Consider the following 22,908-nt stretch of genomic DNA (forward strand, 5'->3'; position numbering starts at 1 on the left):
TTGACCATGACGTGAAGTCATTGCCAGAGCTCATGAGGGGTTTTGTATAAAGGGGACAGCTTTCTTTCATTGTCCATTATGATCCCAAAATTGTAGTGGTCTGTTTCTTTCCTCTCTACTCCTATTCCATGCACCCTTCTTGATTTCTCAACTCGGCTGGAGCAGGACTCCAGCAGCCCAGGAGTTCTATATAGCTAGGTTGTTGGTGGTGCCGATCTTGCCGGAACCTGTTGGCGTTGGTCTGGGGACCATACAGACCTATTTTGACTAGTATGCTGCCAAAGTTGGTATTATTTTCCCTGGTTTTTTTTTTTTTTTTTTTACGATCTTTACATAGTTGATTAAGGTGCAAAGGATTAAGGGCTACACACTGTTTACTCATTCTCTTTTTTCCTCCTTGTATCTGGGGGAAGAGGGAGATAAGGGGAGAAGCCCCACCCAGCCTTCCAACCATCCCAGGGTCCTGATGTGGGGCATGCTCCAAGGACACTGCTCAAGTGGTTTCGATAGTTCAACTGTTCTGAATTGCTGCCAATCTTGCCATTCCAAGCACGATGAAATCTCTCCAGAATCCACTGGCTGACATAGTCCACCTTAGAGTCTCTGTTTGCCCAGATTTTCACTGTCAACACTTGGCTGGGGTAGTTGATTGATTTGTTGATCCTCTGTCCTCTGTTGTGGTACTGGGTATCCTCTATAGGCTCAAATGTACTGCCATATCCTCCATATGCACCTGGATATGCTGTTCACTGTTCCATCTAAGCCACTGAGGAGGCTCAGCTTTGACACATGCACTCCACTGTCAGACCATGGAACCTGCACTTCTTTTCATGGTTGTGGTTCAGAGTCCAACAATTCAGCTGGGGGATCCCAAAAGAAACTTTGTCTGAGGTGATTCCAGAGCTGATTCCTGTGTGTCCATGCCAGCATAAGATCCAGAACAGCCCATCACCCCAATCAGCTTACGCATATGTTGATGGTTGCAATTGCTGGGTCAGTTCTGTTTCCAGCCTTGTCTTACACAAACCAATGGGTGTTGCAGCCCAGCCTGATCCTGTCCACCACACTTGGCCCTCATGCAAACCAGTGGGAGCTGCAGTCTAGTTGGAGCAACCTGCAATAACCCCCACCAGTTCCACCCCAAACCCTGGTTCCTGTGCCTGCCAGTATGTACGGCAGACTGGTTCAGTCTGTCCCACATCCCTTTCAGCTCTCCTACATGTCAATGGGTATTGAAGCCTAATTCAACCTAACTGCCCCCCTATCCAGCCTGCACATGTGCTGGTGAGTGCCACTCTGTCTAGCCATGCCTGCCCCAGTCTTGGTTCTCATGCTCACCAGTGGGAGTGGCAACCCAAGAGGGAGGTGCCCTCTATTTCCCTACTGGGCCTATCCCCACTCCCACATCATGTACTCTCCAGGTGATTCTGCATTTTAACCTGACAGAATTTGCCCCCAGTGTCTGCATCTGCTAGCTGATGCTGTGGCAAAGCCAAACCAAACCACATCCACTCTGACTTAGGCTTTCACCAGTAGGAACAGTCAATACAGCCTGGCTTTTCCATGATCGAGCTCACATGAGGTCAACAGGTGTTGTAGCCCTGCCTGGTCTGGTCTGCCCCATTCCAACTCATGCTTTCCAGTGGGAGTGGTGGTCCAGCAGGGGAGTCCCATGCAGCCTCCCTACCCCAGCTTTGCCCCTTCCTTCCCTGGTTCTTACATATGCTGGTTGTGTGCTGCAGCCCAGTCTGGCATGACCTGTCTTACCTTGGCATTTGCCAGTGCGTGCTGTAGCCTGGCCCGTCTCAGCATACCCTCAATTTCAGTTCACACTGGTAGGGGTTACAGCCTAGCCCAGCTCAGTTGGCACCCAGTCCCAGCCTTAATGTGTACTGGCATGTGTTACAACTGAACCCGGCCCGACCCACAATCTATCCTGTGCTTGGATTCGCCATCAGGTGATGTGAACTGGCCCAGCTGTATCTGTCCCCAACCCGCACCAAATGTATGCTGGTGGGTACCATTCCCTGGCCTGGTCTGGGCTGCTCCTTATTGTGGTTCTTGCGCTCACCTGCAGGGACTGTGTCCTGACAGAGGAGTTTCCCAAGCTCCTCCATCAAAACCTCTCCCAATGCCAGATCTCGTATCCACCGGAGGGTCTGTGGGCCAGTGCTGGAGTCCAGAGCTCGCGAAGGGTGTGTGGATGAGGAGTAAAGAGGAAAGAAATGGACCACTACGATTTCATAATCATAATGGGCAATGCGGGAAAGCTGTCCGCTTTATTTATACAGAAACAGTCAAAGTCTGGCTCAGACTTTTTACGTCATAGTCAAGTGGGTGTTTCCAAGGATAATTCTGTGGTTTGTTTCACCTAAAAACTCTAGAAGTTCTGAATGGATTAGAATTCTTCTGCAGGGTGGTCTGGTGTCCACGCAAAGGGAAGTGGAGCTGCATTCAGGTGGTTGTAGAGACATCCTCCAGGCCTTGCCATGCAGTGGGAAATTCCTTTGCGGCCCTGCCTGCGATGGAACAACACTCTTTACACCTTCGTGTCCTCCACATCCACTGCACGGACCCCAGCAGGCCAGCCCTACTTGGTCCATTTCCTGTCCTAGCAGGAACATGGCCTTTCCTGACCAGACTTAAACCCATTCTGGTTTTTATTGTTGAGTGTTACAGCCCAGCCAAGCCTGGTCCACAAACAGACACAGCTCACATATGGCTCAGAAGAAGCATATACCTAACCAAGCCCGTCCCACACCTACCCTGTTCCTTACGAGCACCAGTCGGTGCTGGATCTAACCCAGTCTGGCACACCCAGCCCCAGTCCACACTTGTGCCAAGGAACACCACAGCCATATCCAGACCAGAACACAGCTCCCACTCTGGTCCCACAACCCAGCCAGGGTGTCCCCTTAGCTCCCCAAAATAGGCCTGTTCCCAGCGATAGATTATGCATGTGCCAGTGATTGTTCAGACACAGGTTGGCATAGCCCCTCACCTGTCACAACCTTTGCATTTGGATACTTTAGCCTGGCCTGACACACCCTTGCCCCCTAATCCTGGCTTTCACTAGTTGGTGCTGGAACTTGGCCCTGCTCAGTCTGCTCCCATTCATGGCTCATGCAAACCAGTAAATATAACAGCCTAGCCTGGCATGACCTGTGGTCTAGCCTGGTTTCTGCTCTTGCAGGTGAGCGAAGGTTTGCTCAGTCCTGTCCAGTCCACCCCCTTCCAAAGCCAATGCACACATTAGCCAATAATTGGAGCCACTTTGTCCCGTTTGCTCAACCCCCAGGCCTGGATCATGTGATCACCAGCGGGAGTTATGACCCACTATGGGAGTTTCCCACATTCTCCCACTTGACCTACACCTAGACCTAGATTTCATACATGCCAGTGGGTGTTATTCCCTTGTCCAGCATAGCCTGCCCCTCCATCTTGGCCTTGTATGAGCTGGTGAATGTTGCTGCCCTGACTGCTCCACACCCTATTTTAGGAAAAACACGTGGGAACTGTAGCCTGGATCTACCATCTTGTTCTCGGTCCCTGTACCCTGAGTGATGGCAGGTTCCATGGTCAAACCCAGCTTAGCCCATCCCCACCTCAACTCTTGAGCTAACCAGCTGGACTTGTATTGCCAGAGGGTTGGCCCACACATCTCCTACAGATTCTACCCCTGGACCTGGTTCTCTCGCGTGCTGGTTAGTGTCATGGCCCTGCCTAATGTGACTCATCCACTATTCCAGTGGAATTTTGGCTGCTGGTGCAGTTCAGATCACTGCTGGCTGAATGCTGCTGGGGTATCTGTCACTGCAACATCACACCATTGTGTCCACTGCTTTCCTGTGTCTGTCAGTCTCCAGGTGCCCCTCTGCTGTCATTCTGTCCTCTCCTATTTCCTGGAATGTGCCCTCTCTGCTTCACACTGGCTAATGTTTCTCCATCTATTTAAATGTGTCCTTACCCTATTCCTCCATCTTGATTCACTTTTTAAAAGGTTTATTTATTTTTATTGAAAAGTAAAATTCACACAGAGAAGGAGAGACAGAATGAAAACTCTTCCATCTACTGCTTCACTTCCAAAGTGGGTGCAATGATCAGAGCTGAGGTGATCTGAAGCCAGGAACCAGGAGCTTCTTCCAGGTCTCTCATGTGATACAGGGTCCCAAGGTATTGGGCTGTCCTCTGCTCCTTTCCCAGGCCACAAACAGGGAGCTGGAAGGGAAGTGAGCAGCCCATATGGGATCCTGGTGCATGCAAGGCAAGGACTTTAGCCACTAGGCTATTGCACCAGGCCCTAGATCTGCCTTTCTAATAAAAATAAATAAATACATAAATCTTAACAACAACAACAAAAAAGAACCTGGACAACCTTGGGCAACTTCTATATGTTGAATTAAGTAACTTTCCCCAGGTCACTCAGTTCCTAAGCAGAATCAAAGGTGATTAAATCCTCAAAAGCAGAAAACCTGAACAATTTTGTCAGATTTACCCAATGTCCTCATCACATTTACCCTGCTTGTATATATCCACACAGTTACAAGGTTTGAATGCAAGAAAAGTAGCCCAGCTTCTTATGAAGTGTACTCCATAACAGTACATGATCTTAAGATATACAATTTACGGGCCCGGTGGCGTAGCCTAGCAGCTAAAGTCCTCGCCTTTAACGCACCCGGGATCCCATATGGGCACCAGTTCTAATCCTGGCAGCTCCACTTCCCATCCAGCTCCCTGCTTGTGGCCTGGGAAAGCAGTCGAGGATGGCCCAAAGCCTTGGGTCCCTGCACCTGTGTGGGAGACCTGGAAGAAGTTCCTGGCTCCTGGCTTCGGATCAGCATAGCATCGGCCGTTGCGCTCACTTGGGGAGTGAATCATCGGATGGAAGATCTTCCTCTCTGTCTCTCCTCTCTGTATATCTGACTTTCCAATAAATAAATAAATCTTTAAAAAAAAAAAAGACAATTTAGATGGACAATAGCAGAAATAGGCAATGTAAAAATTTCACAAAGTTCTGGTATTTGAAAATGTTTACAGAATTTATTTAAGCCTGCAGCTATATTTTTACAAAACTACTGCAAAAAAAAAAAAAAATCACCACTATCCAGTCAAACATTACTAGTATTTCGGAAGCCTCCTTCTGGCAAGTGACGCATATTCTGTGCCTAAGCACATGGCTTTGAATCGTGACTCTTAACACTGCGTGTGTGTGACTGGTCAAGTTATTCAGTAATTTCTTTGCGTTGAAGTCAAGCCACCTGTAAAGACTGTGGAATTAAAGGCGTTCGTCTAATAATGCAGAACGTCAATCACAAAGCCCGCACACAACTGGCCTACAATAAACAATAATTACTCTCAAGCAAAAGTAATAGGCGTCACCAACTACCACTTCCTGCCTTGCCGGCCCTCAGCTCCTTTTTGAAAGTTGCTCTCGCTCCCAGCCCTTTTCTCCTCCTTTCTCGCTCCGCCTACTGCCGTAAATAGCCCGCCAGAACTGTCGTGAAACGCCCCTCCCCGCCCTCCATGTGGCTAAAACGCAACCACGCTTGACGGCGCGAGGTGGCTCAGCCGCAAGATGGCGGCGCTGGCGGAGGAGCAGACGGAGGTGGCGGTCAAGCTAGAGGCTGAGGGACCGCCGACGCTACTACCTCCGCAGGCGGGCGATGGCACAAGCGAGGGCAGCGTCGGCCTTACCAACAACGGCCCCAATGGCGGTGGCGGGAACGTGGCGGCGGCGGCATCGTCGTCGGCCGGCGGGGATGGCGGGACCCCTAAGCCCGCGGTGGCTGTCTCCGCTGCTGCCCCGGCGGGGGCGGCCCCGGTTCCCGCCGCTGCCCCAGACGCCGGCGCTCCCCACGACCGACAGACTCTGCTGGCGGTGCTGCAGTTTCTACGGCAGAGCAACCTCCGCGAGGCGGAAGAGGCGCTGCGCCGCGAGGCCCGGCTGCTGGAGGAGGCAGGAGCGGGCTCCGGAGCCCCGGGAGAGGTGGATGGCGCGGGCGCCGAGGCGGCTAGCGCGCTTCTCAGCCGGGTCACCGCCTCGGCCCCCGGCCCCGCGGCCCCAGACCCTCCGGGCACCGGCGCTTCGGGGGCGACGGTTGTCTCGGGCTCAGCCTCAGGTCCTGCGGCTCCGGGGAAAGGTGAGCCGCGGGGTCCCGGCGCCGAGGGGAGCTCGCCGGGAAGGCAGGGGCTGGCAGGCCTGCACCTCTGCGGGCTTGTTTTGAATTTCCTGGACCCGCCTCTAGGGCCGCACGCCCGCCCCTTTCTCGAGTGCGCCGGCTGCGCAGTCAAGCCCTCCTCGGAGCTGTCAGTTGCAGTGAGAGGCTGAGCCGAGCGGTGGTGGAGCTGCTTGCGAAGGGTGGGCGCGGGAAGGCGGGGACCTTCGGGCTCCGGCAGCTTTAGAGCTTTAGTGTTGGTGGAATTCGGCGCATTCGCATGTGAACACTATGAACACTTTGTAATCTTAATTCTCACAGTTCCACTGAGGCAGCCATTACTTCTTGTGAGCTCCCAAGGGACTTAACCTTGGGCTCTGTAGCCAGGGCAAGTGACGGCATATGGTGCAGGCAGTATGTCTCAAAGCAAGGGCTGGGTACCAGCGTGCTGTGTGTCTTCTGGAGGCTGAGAATTCCTGGGCGTCATTTCAGACTGAATGAATCAGACATGCGTCTAAGAAGTGTGTGGCACAGTTTGAGACTCGGAAGTTTAGGAGCCATACGTTGGACAGGCCTTTTTTGTCTTTGCTTCTATTGCTTTTGTTATATTAACTCATTTGTCCTAAGGTTACTCTGTCTAGCCCTGACACCTGAAAACACCTCTGTTTGTCCCAGCAAATGTCCCAAGCCCCTACGGTAAAACTCATACTTGTCACGAGGGCTCGAAGGTGATCTGAAACAGCAGTAAATGTTGGTGAAAATGAAGTATCCATTGCACAGTCTCCAGCGAAATTAATGTGTATTTACGTGACCTAATCTTTGAGGCATTGCCGCAAGTGAAGTTTGAATACATGGTGTTGTATTCCAAAATGTGATTGAGAAATCTCTTCTAACTACTGAATTGTGTGCACAAAGTGTAAGATGAATTACACCGCTGGCTGTTTTGCAGCCATCCTGATCCTGAAACTTGTTCAATTTCTAGATCATGATTGAGCGACTAGTGAGGAGGAAGAGAGGTCATCGTAGTAACTCCCCACAATTACATTTACACAACAGAAAATATGACTTACGCAAATTTCTAACTTGCCTAAATTCATTAACTGACCAGTGTACTTTTGGTATTCGTGTATTAGAATTGAATACATCATATTCCTTGGATACAGTGGCTATGAAAATGGCTTTCAACAATTGAGTTGGTTACTTTTCCTAGGTAAAAATTAGCTATGGCTCTCTGGCCCTTCCGATGCCTGCATTTATAAGAGGTGGTAGATGCGTACAAGAGACACACAAGATAGGTTATGTTCAAGAAATGTCACAAAGCTCAGAGTGTGTGGCTGCTACTCTGGGGTGCGGGGTGGTGGGTGTTATTTTGCGTTGAACTTTGAGAGGATTGCTTTACGTATCTCTGTGTTTATGTAATTTGTGTCTAAAATGGATATCTCCAGGAAAAGAAATGTTAAGCCTTTTTGTTATTGGTATGATGTTTTATTTTTAAGGTATGGACATGTTGATGGGATTTTGGCCAGGGTATCAGACAAGCAGGGAATTTCATCAAAAGGATATGTGTTAAAGAGGGTGAGAGACAAGGGCAAACACCTGAATACAACTCACCTCTGGGTGTTAGTAAAACAGCCGTGGTCACACACATAGCAATTCATTTTCTTAAAGGTTGTCCTTTGTTTTTTGAACAGTTGGAATTGTAGCTGTGGAAGACCAGCCAGATGTCAGTGCTGTGTTATCAGCCTACAACCAACAAGGAGATCCCACAATGTATGAAGAGTACTATAGTGGACTCAAACACTTCATTGAATGTTCCCTGGACTGCCATCGGGCAGAATTATCCCAGCTCTTTTATCCCCTGTTTGTGCACATGTATTTGGAGCTAGTCTACAATCAACACGAGAATGAAGCCAAATCATTCTTTGAAAAGTATGTGGAGTTTCCCATATATTACACACACATCTGTAATTCTACAAATGTAAGATGATAAGTCAGAAAGTACTTTGTGAGGGAGAATAGTCTAAAGTGATGGGGGTTTGGCCTATTCGGAGAAGTATTGGAAGAGGGAGAGATGCTTGAGGTGAAAGCTGGTTTGGATAGGAATTTAACCAAATGAAGAGAAGTGAGAACAGCATGTATGAAAGCTCTGTCCCGGGAGGGATCATGGGAGCTGCAAAAATCGAAGGAAGGAGCAGACAGTGAGGTGGTCAGGTACATCATGGAGCTGAGGGCTTGGGTAAGGTCTGGAGTAGCATGCAGGTTCATAAGTTAAGTTGAGGGCCGTTGTCTTAGCAGCAGTAGGGAGCTTTCCTGGGGTAGGGGTAAATTTGAGTCAGTGAAAGCACAAGTTTTATTTTGAATTTATCTTAAGAGTTGTAGGAATCTATGTAAGTATAATCTAGTAGTTACGTAGACTGAGGTTAAGTGAAAACTTACACAGCAGAGGCTAGGTATAATAAAGGTTTATTTCCCTTTCTCATAAAGTTAGGAAGCTAAGGATTGATACAGTGGGTATTTAATCATCAGGGACACAAGCTCTCAGTCTTGTTGCCTTACCAACTGTGTCATGCACTTCCACCATCTGGCATAAGATGGCTCTCCTGCCCTAGCAGTTCTGGTTAGCAAGAGGCTAACTTCCATCCTTTCTGGAAGTTGTGCACACCTGTTTTTATAATCTTAAGAGTCAGTGCCCATCACTAGTTTAGGAGGAGGTAGGAAATATGGGCTTTATCTGAGCTCTACGTACCCAGCTAATACTCAGTTGTTCTGTTATGTGAAAGATAGAGCACAGGGATGCTGAAGCCAGTGAGGCATTCTGCTGTGGCAGTCCATGTCACTGCTAAATGTATGCATTTTGGAAGAACCTTTATGCAGCAAGAAAAATAGATGACGATGGGACAGAGTGACTCTCAGTTGATCAGTTTCAGAGATTATTGTCTGAAGGTGACAGCCCTTCTTCCTCTAGGCCATCTGAGAATGTATGCAAGTGTTTTTGGTTGTCATAAAGACAAGTAGGGAGAATCAGGAATATTAAATATTCTAGTGTGTGCAGATAGCCCCACTTAACTCAGTTGTGCTGTCTAAAATACCAGCAATAACCCTGTTGAGAAACATTGTGTTAGACTGTGGTGCTTAAAGTGAAGGAGACTTCACTTTAAGTGCGGGCCCAGTGCTGTAGCCTAGTGGCTAAAGTCCTTGCTTTGCATGCGCCAGAATCACATGAGTGCCGGTTCTTATTCGGGCTGCTCCACTTCCTTCCCAGCTTCCTGCTTGTGTTTTGGGAAAGCAGTGGAGAATGGCCCAAAGCCTTTCCCATGACTGAGAGTCTTAATGGGTTGGGTATGAATATGAGAGAGATGGACGTGTCACTGATAAGCCCAGGTCTCAGACCACTTGCTGGTTGGGCTGCCCCTCACTGAACATAGAAAAGCTGAGATGAGAATTTGGTTTGTCATGCTGTGCAGTGATTTTGAGTTTTGATTTGAATAGACCTTTGACCCGTTTAAGAGATAGCAGGTTGATAGGGGGACAGTATCTTAGAGCTCAGAGTAGAAGTAGAAATAGGAGCAATAAATTGTGTGCAGTAACAGTGGATATGAATGAGATTGTCTCGAGGAGGTTAGGAAGTGAGTCAATGAGAAGACTAGGCCCAAGTCTGGAGGAGCTCCATGTAGTGGTCAAGTTGTAAGAATTATAAAAGGTCAAGTCAGAGAAGGAGGAAGGAAACTAGGAGAATACTGAATTACAGAAGTCAAGGGAAAAGAGAAAGAAGCAGCGCTCAACAGTTTGAATGAGAGCTGCTCATTTCAGGCTTGAGTGGAGCTGGAAGCCAGGCCTTGCCAGACAAATAGCAGTGACCGGGGAAGAGTGGAGCTCAGGCCATAGCGTTCCTCTGATAACACTGGGCCACCCAGTAGAGGGAATAGAAAACAAAGGTTTCTGGAGCTCAGTGTTTTTGGAAATAAAAACATCTAAGAAAGGCTGTTGATGGTAACTTTTACTCTAGAAGCTAATTGGCTCTTGTACTATTTTCAAAAGGCCTCCTGTTCTTTGTCTTGTGGTATAGCCTTGTCCCCACCTGAGTAATTGAGCACCAGAGAATTCTCTTAGTGTTGTGTGTAGTCTCAGCCCTTGTAAGGACCCTGTGCCCACTCCCTGTGACTCAGAAAACACCAAGAGGCTGAGATTTCTAATTTCGCTCGAATCTTGAAAAGAACCTAATTTAGTTCACATATTGATGAGTCATAATGGGTAATACAAGTAGAGTTTCCAAATATAATAGCTATGTATCAGAACAGAAACCTTAATATCTTATGTTTTGTCATTGTTTACTAAGCATTTTGTATTGGTTGCTGCTATTAGTACCAAATATGTATCTTTACTTTATTAGGAAATTAAAAATTTATAGAACCAAAGTGCATTTAAGTTTATCAGTTGTTACCAAGACTGAAGGCTTTATTGAATTACCTGTGCTAATAATGAGTAAATGAAAATGTTCATTGTTTTATGTCAAAATTGTTCTTGAGTCATAATATAAAAATATTGGTATTTAAATAAATGTCTATTAAATGCATAGGAAATTGTTGAAAGTACTGGGTTTACGAGAATGCCATATACTGATTATTGTTGAGGGGCTTTGATAGGTGTATTTAGTTTATCATACTGTTTTTATGTATGTTTGAAATTTTCCATAATAAAAAAAATTTTTAAGTGGGTTTTGATAAAACATAAAATTTAGTAAAATATGAATCCTGACATTTTCAAATGTCTACTAAAGATGGATTCAAAAGAAACTATCAATGGTAGGCATTTTTAACTCATTTATGGTATTTATTTAAACTCTTTTATCTTTGCTGATTTCATTAGATAATTGAATTGGTCATTTTTAAGATGAATTCAGAAACTGAATTATAACCATTTTGAAATTAGTTCCTTCTGATCGTATAGCTTTTTGGTTCAGGATGATTTAGACTACTACATTGAAAATATTCTGGGATGGTTTATAAATATTTGGGGGAGAGGCGGATCCCTTAACGATTACATTGAAAAATGACTTTTTAAAATCACTGAAACAGGTTCCATGGAGATCAGGAATGTTATTACCAGGATGACCTACGAGTATTATCTAGTCTTACCAAAAAGGAACACATGAAAGGGAATGAGACCATGTTGGATTTTCGAACAAGTAAATTTGTTCTGCGTATTTCCCGTGACTCGTACCAACTCTTGAAGAGGCATCTTCAGGAGAAACAGAACAATCAGATATGGAACATAGTTCAGGAGCACCTCTACATTGACATCTTTGATGGGATGCCGCGTAGTAAGCAGCAGATAGATGCGATGGTGGGAAGTTTGGCAGGAGAGGCTAAACGAGAGGCAAACAAATCAAAGGTATGGGATAAAACTAAGAACTATATAATGCAGATGATGAAAAATTGTAGCATTGACATCTAACTTAAACATTTTTGTTGTAGCTAGCTTGGGAATACTTTTACACTGTATGTAAAGTTTCATGTTTTAAGGACTGTGTATATGTGTGAGATTGGGGGAATGATTACATTTGAAAGAAACCTGACTACAATGTCTGAAACCCAAGAGGTTTTTCCTCAAGTAAGATGGTTCTAGAGGAAGGCCTTCCAGTGCTGCCACAGCAGCTCCATCATGCCATGGATGTCCCTGGCTCCTACTCACTTCTGGTCCACCATCTTTAGACTATGGCTTGCTTCTTTGTGCTCACCAGTGGCTGTTGTGGCTCCAGCGTTACAGCTGTGTTCTAAAAAGGAAGAGGGAGGACAAAAGGCAGATTCCTGCTGGGTTCCCTCCTTTTTTTTTTTTATCAGGAAAGTTACTTTTCCCCCTTAAAACCATACCCAGTATATTTCTGTGTACATCTGGTGGCCAGAATTATGTTGTATGGCCATTCCTAACTGCAAGGGAGCCTGGGAGCAGAAATTATTATTGAGCACTTGCTGCTCCAATAAAATCAGGGTTTTGTTTGTAACGGAAAAGGGGGAAATTGCTATTAGTTAAATAAGTACAGAGCCCTGCTGCAGGGTGTAAGTTACTGTTCTGTACTTTTTGATTCATCCTATCAATATGTGAAAGGGGTATATAGATAAACAAAAAGCTTTAAGTGTTGGTTCTCTTAACTTGTAGGTATTTTTTGGTTTATTAAAAGAACCAGAAATTGAGGTACCTTTGGATGATGAGGATGAAGAGGGAGAAAATGAAGAAGGAAAACCTAAAAAGAAAAAGCCTAGAAAAGATAGTATCGGATCCAAAAGTAAAAAGCAAGATCCCAACGCTCCACCTCAGAACAGGTGAGAAAAGAAGATTCCTGGAACGTGTGTGGAGGTGCAAGGTGGTCTGTCTCAAAGAGGTGGTCTGTAGCAAAGAAGCTTGCTAATGGCCATAGAGTGATTTCCAGTCTGTTTTTCTTTGACAGAATCCCTCTTCCTGAGTTGAAAGACTCAGATAAGTTGGATAAGATAATGAATATGAAAGAAACCACCAAACGAGTACGCCTTGGGCCAGACTGCTTACCCTCCATTTGTTTCTATACATTCCTCAATGCTTACCAGGTTAGTAAAACAGGGGGACTATTTCTGCTGTGGAGAGCCATTTAAAATTGTGATATCATCAAGATAAATGCGTTAAATGATACTTTATTTGAATGCTTGATATAATTCAGAATCACAGCAATAAGGAAAGGGGAATTGGATGCTGGCATAGATAGAGAGCACTGTCTAAAAGACCAGTAGAAACTTGGAAGTGCCAGAATCTTGCTTTCACTCAGCTCCCTTCACGGCTCCGAAATCCTGCCAGCCTTTGTGGAGGAAACTACAGCCCACATCTTCTGAACCTGGTCTAAGTACTTGTATACACTTACATGTCAAGAATTCTGTGTCCTCATAGACTCCTTGTAAGCTGTAATAAATGATAAATGTGATTAGCATCACTCCTTGCACGCTCCAAACATGGGAAGTGGAAAAGGGACTAGAGTAACATTCTCTCCAAGTACCTGCTGCTGTAGGAGAACTAAAGCTCAAATGAGAAAAATAGCCATCATTATGTGTTCTCTAAGTTGTGATTGCAGTTTTTCCTCAAAACAGTATTTTTTAAAAAGACACATTTATTTGGAAGGCAGAGTAACGGGAAGGGGTGGGAGAGAAAGAGACATAGTGAGATAGGTATTAGAGATACCGATGTGTTGGTTCACTTCCCCAAATGCTGGCAACAACCAGTGCTATGCCAGGCCAAGGCTGGAAGTCAGGAACTCTTGGGTCTTCCACGTGGGTGGCAGTAGCTCAAGTGCTTGGGCCATGGTTGCCTGCTTCTCAGCCACATGAGTAGGGAGCTGGATCAAAAGTACAGAGTAGCGGGGATATTATACAGGCTCCCAAATGTGGGATGTATGCATCCTAGATGCTTAATGTGGCTTAATGTGCTGTGCCACAGCACCCTTCCCCTGAAACAGTATTGTTTAATATGGAACTTTGTTTTTCTGAATGCAGGGCCTCACTGCAGTGGATGTCACTGATGATTCTAGTCTCATTGCTGGAGGTTTTGCAGATTCCACTGTCAGAGTATGGTCTGTGACACCCAAAAAGCTTCGCAGTGTCAAGCAAGCATCTGGTAAGATTAAGGATATAAACCTGCCATTAGCTCACATAAATATTCATTCTATGGAATATATACAAGAGATTGTGATCTTTGTAGCAATTCACTAATTTTACTTTAAATCAAGGTACTGACGTTCTCAACAATGAAAATAACAGTGGAGTGTCCATCAGGAGGTTGGATGCTAGACTTCATTTTCTGGGCCTCAGTGTTCTCATCTGTAGAATAAGGGGGTTAAGTTAGAAACTTCTTAAAGCCTGAAATTTTGTCATTGCTTGTTTTTAAGGAGTGAGAGAGTATATTCTGTTTGGTAATGTAAATTGTTAAAAAAAAAAAAAGAAGAATATTTATTATTTGAAATTCAGAATTACAGAGAGGAAGAGATGGGGACAAAAAGAGAAATGTATTCTTTTTCATTGGTTCATGGCCCCAATTGCCTACAACAGCCACGGCTGGATGAGGCTGAAACCAGAAGCACGGAACTCCAGCTGGGACTCTGGTGTGGGTGGTAGCGGCCTGAGTACTTGATTCACACCTCTTGCCTCCCTGGATGTGCGTTAGCATGAAGCTGGAGTTTGAGGCAGAGCTTGCACTGAGACCCAAGGACTCAGATTAAAGGATGGGGTGTTTCGGGCAGTGTCTTTTTTTTTTTTTTTAATGTTTATTTATTTATTGGAAAGTCAGATATACAGAGAGGAGGAGAGACAGAGAGGAAGATCTTTGGTCTGATGATTCACTCCCAAGTGGCCGCAATAGCCGGTGCTGTGCCGATCTGAAGCCAGGAGCCAGGAACATCCTCCAGGTCTCCCACACGGGTGCAGGATCTGTCCTCAACTGCTTTCCCAGGCCACAAGCAGGGAGCTGGATGGGAAGTGGAACTGCCGAGATTAGAACCTGCACCCATATGGGATCCCGGCGCGTTCAAGGTGAGGACTTTTAGCCGCTAGGCCAGGCCGCCGGGCCCTCAGGCAGTGTCTTAACCATTGTACCAAAGGTTAGCCCCTAGAGAAAGTTTTTGCTAATTATGTTACTGAAAAATATTTTAATATTTCTGGAGCTGGTGTTGTGGTGTAGTCAGTAAAGAAAGTGCTTGCAGTGCTGCATCCTATGTGGGCACCAGTTCAAAATCTGGCTGCTCCACTTCCAATCCAGCTCCATGCTTATGTGGCTGGAAAGGCAGCAGAATATGGCAAGAGTACTTGGGACAAGTGCTGTTTTTGTGAAACATTGTGTCATAATGCAGAAAACTGAGTTTCTGTCTTAGTTCCAAACCCAGGAGCTGTATGCACTCTAGGAGACCAGCAGCTGCTCTGCACCTTAGCTTCCTGTGCTGCACGCTGTGCAGTGAGGTCCCCTCTCAGCGGCCTCAGCACATTGGTGTTGTCTTAGGAAGAATTGTTCAAATGTTACATTCGCTTATTGACTGTTTTAGAATGTTTTAATGAATATGCTTTATTGTCAATGTTTCTGGAACATTTTAGATCTTAGCCTCATAGACAAAGAATCGGATGATGTCTTAGAAAGAATCATGGATGAGAAAACAGCAAGTGAGTTGAAGATTCTGTATGGTCACAGTGGGCCTGTCTATGGAGCCAGCTTCAGCCCAGATAGGTAAAATGCAAACAATAAAAATAATATACTGCCATATTACGTTGGTATTATGTAAAATTTAGCTACTGAAAACATGAAGATGCTAGGAAAATTCTGTTAGAAAAATTTCATGGTTGCCTATAATTTTTCTTAATCTTTGCATTTTGGAATTCATACAGGATGATGTATATCCAAAAAGAACCAAGGTACACAACTTCAGGATTTAGTAGTAGTAAAAATTTGTTTTGGTTTTGTGTAACTCTAATAAAGTTTGTGCATTGTGTCTCATGGTACATCATTAAATTTAAAACATATTCCTAATATTAGTGTCAGACAGCAATCAGTTGTTTTCCTAAGTAAAAGAACTGAGAGGATTTAGAAGAGAAAATGTGAAATTACTGTTTTAGATTTTAGAATAGGAATCCATAGTGTCACCTGTGTATTGTTTTTCATCATCATCTCTTTGTCTCTCTCTTTTAAATATTTATTTGAAAGGCACAGTTACAGAGAGAGACAGAGATCTCTAATTTGCTGCTTCAGTCCCCAAATGGCCACAGTGGCCAGGGCTGGGCTGAAGCCAGGAACTTCATTCTGGTCTCTAGCATGTGTGCAGGGGCCCGTAACAGGGAGCTGGATCTCAAGTGGAGAATCAGGGCTCGAATGGCACCTATATGGGATGCCCCTGCTGCAAGCAGCAGCTTTACTCATTAGGCACAGCTCTGGCCCCCTCCTCATATGACATTCTACAGAAATAGGAGAAATAGAGCATTGTGCATTCATAAAACCTTTAGTATATTACTCAGACAGATAATAACTTTTAGTCCATTAAGGCTTTTGTTGCTTGATAATGTATAGCCAGATTGTACATTTTTACTTGAAGGAAACCTCTGATTTCAGTGAATACTATAATATTTACTGAGCATTCAGCTATGGCATTTATTCCTGTAAAGGAAGATCATTATTAGTTTATGAGATTTTTATTATTTCAAAAAGAGTACTTCCTTTTTAATTCTTTATAGTTAATACAAACTGAAAAATAGCATTAGTTTTAAGCCAAAATTTGCTTGAAGTTATATTTTCTAAATTTTCTCAGTTGACCTTTTTTGTTCATTATGTTTTGACTTTCCCTCAATAGATTCTAAGTTTTTAAAAGTAACTGAACCTCTCAGTGGTGTTCAGTATATGCAAAGTGTCAGAGCTAGCATTTAGGTAGTTATTGTTTATTTGTTGAGAACTTTCAGCTCATTCCACTGTGAATGCTGTTTGTGATTTAAAAGTAGGATGTTGGTGCTAGTTAGCTGTATATAGGATATTTTCCTATGGAGAAACTGGGCAAATGACCAAAGTAGTTTTGGGAATTAACTATGTCACCTTCTCTTTTCTCAGGAACTATCTGCTTTCTTCTTCAGAGGATGGAACTGTCAGATTGTGGAGCCTTCAAACATTTACTTGCTTAGTAGGATATAAAGGACACAACTACCCAGTATGGGACACACAGTTTTCTCCCTATGGATACTATTTTGTGTCAGGGGGCCACGACCGTGTAGCTCGGTAAGAACGCTATGATCTCAGGACTGGGTGTGTTCAAGCAACAGAATGGTTCTTGTTGGGAATTAAAAAAACCCCAGCCAAACTTTAACTATTCAGGGCCAACCATCAACATCTCTAACTCCATATTTGAAAAATGATTTTCAGTCAGAATTATTACTATGTCTATGATCCTGTCTACTTTGTTATAACCCTGGTTTTTGTAGTTAGGTTAACAAACTTCATCTCACCACCTGTTCAACCTTTTTGTCCATTACCATTGTCAGCACCTTGTTTCCAGCACCTCCTTAAAACTCAAGTATAAAATAGCTCAGGTTAGAAATGAATTATATGGTAGCCAAAACTCAGGAAAAGTACTTTTTTGAAGGTTAAGCCAAGAGAAGAGGGGAATGTATCTAAACAACTACAAAAGTTAAAATTTTTTTATTCCAGATGAACTTTTATCTTCGTAAGTGAGTTTCACTTTGTCTTCTTAATCATGTAATTTATTTGGAACCATTTCATCTAGATGTCTCTGTATTTATTCTGGAGAGGATTTTGGTATTCCATAACTTGCTAAGTATCTTTTGCTTTGAATGTTTTTAAAAAGGCTGTGGGCTACAGATCACTATCAACCTCTAAGGATATTTGCTGGCCATCTAGCCGATGTGAACTGCACCAGATTCCATCCAAATTCTAATTATGTTGCTACGGGCTCTGCAGACAGAACTGTACGGCTCTGGGACGTCTTAAATGGTAACTGTGTAAGAATCTTCACTGGACACAAGGTACTTCATATTAATTGCTCTAGCACACACTGATGTTTATTTTTCATCAGCTAAAGGCAGAGTGACTAGAGAAATAATCTCCTACAATATTTGCCTCCCAATTTTTTTTTAAAGAGTCATTTGTTTTGATTGGGAAGGAAGATTTACAGAGAGGAAGATTTTCTGTCTGCTGGTTCACTTCCCAAGTGGTTGCAACAGCCAGAGCTGAGCCAATTTGGAGCCAGGAGCTTCTTCTGGGTCTTACACAGGTGCAGGTTCCCAAGGCTTTGGACTGTCCCCTGTTGCTTTCCCAGACTACAGGCAGGGAGCTAGAAGGGAAGTGGAGCAGAGGGATTCAAACTGGTGCCCGTATGTGATCCTGGCGTGTGCAAGGTGAGGACTTTAGCCACTAGGTACTGCACTGGGCCTGATTTATTTTTTATTTATTTACTTTTTTAAGACTAATTTTTATTGCAAAGTCAGATATACAGAGAGGAGAGGCAGAGGAAGATCTTCTGTCTGTTGATTTACTCCCCAAGTGACTGCAATGGCTGTAGCTGTGCCAATTCAAAGCCAGAAGCCTGGATCTTCAGTGTGGGTCTCCCACACAGGTGCAGTGTCTCAGGGCTTTGGGCTGTCCTTGGCTGCTTTTCCAGGCTCAAGCATTGAACTGGTTAGGAAGGGGGGTCGCCAGGACACGAACTGGCACCCACATGGAATCCCAGTGCATGCGAGGCGGGGACTTTAGACACTAAGCTATCATGCCAGGCCTCAATTTATTTTGTTTCAAAGGCAGAGCTACAGAGAGAAAACAGAAAGAGATCTTCCATTCGCAGTTCATTCCCCGAAAGGCTGCAGCTGCACTAATTTGTAACTGGGAGCCAGGGACTTCTGGGGTCCCATATGAGTGCAGGATCTCAGAATTACATCTTTCTAATTCTGCTTTCCCAGGCACATTAGCACTGAACTGATTTTGAAGTGAAGGTGTTGGGTATTGAACCAGTGCCCATGTGGGATGCCAAGGCCCAGGCTTTACTTACAACTCCACGGCACTGGCCCCGTCTTCTTTCTTTTTGTAAAAGGTTTGAAAGGCAGAGTAGGGATGGAGACAAAGCTGGCTCCCATTTGCTGATTCACTTCCTAAATGACCACAGTATGCTGGACTAGGCCAGGCCAGAGCCAGGAACTTGACCTGGTTGCCTATGTGGGAGTCAGGAACTCAAGTACTTTGATCAGCAGCTGCTGCTTCCTAGGCCCATTAGCAGGTCGCTGCATTAGAAATATGGAGTATAGGACCTGGCATAATGGCTCAATGACTAAGTCCTCAACCTGCAAGCACTGGGATTCCAAATGGGCACCAGTTCACGTCCCAGCTGCTCCATTTCCCATTCTACTCCCTGCTTGTGGCCTGGGAAAGCAGTAGAGGGCAGCCCAAAGCCTTGGAACCCTGCACCTATGTGGGAGACCTAGAAGAAGTACCTGGCTCCTGACTTCAGCTCAGCTCTGCTCATTATGGCCATTTGGGGAGTGAACCACCAAATGGAAGATGTGTCTCCTTTTCTGTATAAATCTGATTTTGCAATAAAAATAAATCTTAAAGGGAGGGAAGAGACAGAGATCTGCTGGTTCACTGCCCAAATGACAATGGCTAGGAGTCAGGATCTTTATTTGGGTTATCCACGTGGGTGCAGGATCTAGGGATCCAAGTACTTAGTTGGGGCATCTGCTGCTGCTTTTCCAGGAGCATTACCTGATCTTAACTGGAGCAGCTGGGATTTGAACAAGTATCATATGGGATGCTGGCATCTTGGGCAGTGGTTTTATCAACGTCAACCCCTATGTGCACATTTTGAAAACCATACCAATAAATTGTAAAATTCTTTGTAAAAAGATATGCTTAACTCCACTTTGGTCCTTTCCATGGGCTTATTTTCTAGGGACCAATTCATTCCTTGACATTTTCTCCCAATGGGAGATTCCTGGCTACAGGAGCAACAGATGGCAGAGTACTCCTTTGGGATATTGGACATGGCTTGATGGTTGGAGAATTAAAAGGCCACACTGATACAGTCTGCTCACTTAGGTTCAGTAGAGATGGCGAAATTTTGGCATCAGGTAAATGTGATTGGTTTGGTGGTAAATACTTAACACAACAAATGCATAGATTATATTTGGCAAGATGTCATCTAAAATGTGGTGGATGCAACTAATGGTCTCCTTGGCTTTGCCTTAGGTTCAATGGACAATACAGTTCGGTTATGGGATGCTATCAAAGCATTTGAAGATTTAGAGACTGATGACTTTACTACAGCCACTGGGCATATAAACTTACCTGAGAATTCACAGGAGTTACTGCTAGGAACATATATGACCAAATCAACACCAGTTGTGCACCTCCATTTTACTAGAAGAAACCTGGTTCTAGCTGCAGGAGCTTACAGTCCATAATAAACCATCAATATTGAAGACCTTTGGGAAGCTACTGTTTGAAAAAGGGAGACTAAAAGCAAATACCTCAGTGAATATTTAAGCTACAAAGAATGTTTTTATCTATATGGATCTGGAAGTATGCTGCTTGGAAAATCTGAACAGGACGGTTCCACGTTTCTATAGCAACCACATTTAACTAATTTCCGTTAGTTGAATAGAGGTATTATGTTCGTGGAGGGGACATTTATGGTGCTTTGGATTGTGTGGAAACTATGCATTTTCTGTTCAAATGTTATTTTAATTTATTATGTTTAGAAAAAAAATTCAATAATACATCCTGCTTCAAGACTCAAATTAAGAAATGTAAAATTAATAACATCTTGAATTTTAGCTGAAGAACTCTAAGAGCATGTGTTTCTGCTGTAAAAACGTAGTTACTGTATGTCATCAAGCACTATGTTAAAAGACCCACTAACTTTTGTTCTTGACCCGTGATTAGTGGACTGTATGTAACTGGGTAGGGAAAAACTACAGTTCTCTAAGATCTAGGTGTAGTACAACCATGCACTGGCATCTAGATTTATGCCTATTGAGTTCTGAGTGTACTCAAGTACTTCTAAACCAGGTGAAGAAATTTAGCTTCCATGTTCTACTTCAGCTAAAACAGTTACATCCAACCTAGTACACTTGAAGCCAGACATTTCAGTTGCTTACCTCCAGTACTGAGCCTTGCATTGGAAAACTAAAAGATTTAGACCAAGTCACTGCCAGTTTTTGCCTTTGTTGCATTTTGTACAGTTTTTATATTTTTGATATCTTGTAAATAAAGACAACCAGCTTTTCCAGGTTCATAATTTATTGTACAAACTGAGTTACCACATGTTGAGTTGAATTAGCTTCTTCAGTCATTGGGGCGGATGGGGAAACAATTTGTAATCCTAGAAACAAACACAAACAGGTGAGACACAAATATGTTCAACTGTGCTTTTAAGACTTTAACAATGACCAGTATAAAGATTCTGCATCCCCAGAACTGATTCTCAAAAGTCAGCTGAACTTAAAAAAAAAGTCTCAGCTTAGTACACTAACCCACCTTTAACAAAGGAGCTTCCAATTATTCAATATGATCCTAAACACAAATTACTAGAAACCTCTAGTACTTAAAATAACACTAACCAGGCAAAGTACTGTCAGGAATAAGCCAGAGGCCATTACATTCTGGAGTAGGTAGTTACCTAAGATGAACAGTTTTCAGATTTGAGAAAAACTCTAGAAAAACATTTTGTCTGTGAGGTAGCACTAACTACTTTAAAGGAAGATTTGGATTTGGGGCTTTCCATGTAACCACCTGCCACTTCAACAGATTGTTTATGAATGTGTGTTGTTAACGACTATCAAACAGGATCATGGAGATTAAGAAAAAAAAAGACTATAAAGATTAGAAACCAGCAAACTTAAAAAACTTTGCTACTGTATTCAATTATTAAGATTATAGACACGGGCTGGTGCAATGATTCACCTAGCTAATCCTCAGCCCACAAGTCCCAGCATCCCATATGGGCACTGATTCGTGTCCCTGCTTATGGCCTGGGAAAGCAGCAGAGAATGATGCTGCACCCATGTGGGAGACCTGGAAGAGCAACTGGCTTCTGATTGGCTCAGCTCTGGACGCGGCCATCTGCAGTGAACCAGCAGATGAAAGGTTTTTCTCATGAAACTGTGTCATAAGATGATATTAAATAAATTAAAAATATATTTTTTTTAATTAGACACAATCAGTCAACAGAAATGAACTTCTTACCACTTATGTTGCTTTCACAGCTGGGGTTTTTTTAGACCTTAACTTGAAGTACATAACCAGCAAAGCAATGCCTCCATAGGTGGCAAGTACACACTGAAAGAAAAGTGAATGCCGAGAGTTGTTACAACTGTATTTATCTAAAATGTAACTGCTTAAAAGGGTGAATACTTACATTCATTCTGCCTGTGAGCGTGTAAGAGTTGAAATACTTTGATTCCAGTGAACTGGAATTGGGCATCAGTTTCTGGACCTGCCATGATGTCAATCTTAAAAAAAAAAAAAAGAAAAAAAAAACTGGTTAGGGGGAACTTCTTCTCAAATTTTAACAGCTTAGTCAGTGCAGTTAAATATTGTCAATTTTTATTTCTAGGTCACCTAACAAAACAGTAGCATAGATGGTGGGAAGGGCCCTGCTTATGACAGAAGCTTTCAAAAGTAAAACTTTCTCAGCTGCTATCTTTACCAACATTCCAGGATCAATATGTCAACTCATTTCAAGTAGGAGTACCATATAGTAAACACTAAGCTCACCTTCTTCTCTGCCATAACTAGGTAAACATTTTCATTCCTGGCGCTACCAAGATTAGTTGAAACCCAGAGGTTGGGGCTGCACTGTGGTCAGGCCTATACCTTTGGTCCCAACATCCTATAAGGCCATTGGTTTGGGTCCTGGATGCTCCACTTCTGATCCAGCTCCCTGCTAATGCGCCTGAGAAAGCAGCAGATGGCCCAGGTCCTTGGGACCTTGCAACCACGTAGGAGACCCCACGACTCCTGCTGACTGGCATAGCTCTAGCCATTATGGCCATATGGGAATGACCCAGCAAATAGAAGATCAAGTAAAAAAACAAATATTAAAATAAGTAAATGAAATTGAAAAAGATGTATCATTAACAGAAAATTGAAGCTTTTGAACTGGAGCCATGGCACTGTCTAGAGTGCCAACATCTTATACAGATGCCAGTTTGCACCCCAGCTGCTCCACTTCTGATCCAGCTTCCTGCTATTGGGCCTGGGG

At 44.0% G+C, this 22,908-nt stretch overlaps 1 protein-coding gene and 1 pseudogene across 2 annotated transcripts; one reads left to right on the forward strand and one right to left on the reverse strand.

Annotated features, from left to right (window-relative positions):
* The first annotated feature begins 5,566 nt into the window (after positions 1 to 5,566).
* On the forward strand, positions 5,567 to 20,931 carry LOC121166349 (transcription initiation factor TFIID subunit 5). Of its 2 annotated transcripts, XM_040995495.1 has the most exons (11): positions 5,567 to 6,140; positions 7,847 to 8,084; positions 11,231 to 11,546; positions 12,312 to 12,475; positions 12,601 to 12,736; positions 13,670 to 13,790; positions 15,257 to 15,386; positions 16,752 to 16,916; positions 17,503 to 17,680; positions 19,597 to 19,774; positions 19,893 to 20,931. In XM_040995495.1, the coding sequence occupies exons 1-11, from the start codon at positions 5,576 to 5,578 to the stop codon at positions 20,105 to 20,107; spliced, it is 2,406 nt and encodes an 801-aa protein (XP_040851429.1). In that variant the 5' UTR covers positions 5,567 to 5,575; the 3' UTR covers positions 20,108 to 20,931. The 2 variants fall into 2 exon arrangements, with proteins under 2 accessions (XP_040851429.1, XP_040851430.1); XM_040995496.1 differs by lacking the exon at positions 16,752 to 16,916.
* On the reverse strand, positions 20,928 to 22,156 carry LOC121166350 (annotated as a pseudogene).
* Positions 22,157 to 22,908: the final 752 nt, after the last annotated feature.

This window comes from Ochotona curzoniae, unplaced genomic scaffold (genome assembly GCF_017591425.1).
Source record: "Ochotona curzoniae isolate NIBS_2020 unplaced genomic scaffold, NIBS_Ocur_1.0 patch132, whole genome shotgun sequence".
Lineage (NCBI taxonomy): Eukaryota > Metazoa > Chordata > Mammalia > Lagomorpha > Ochotonidae > Ochotona > Ochotona curzoniae.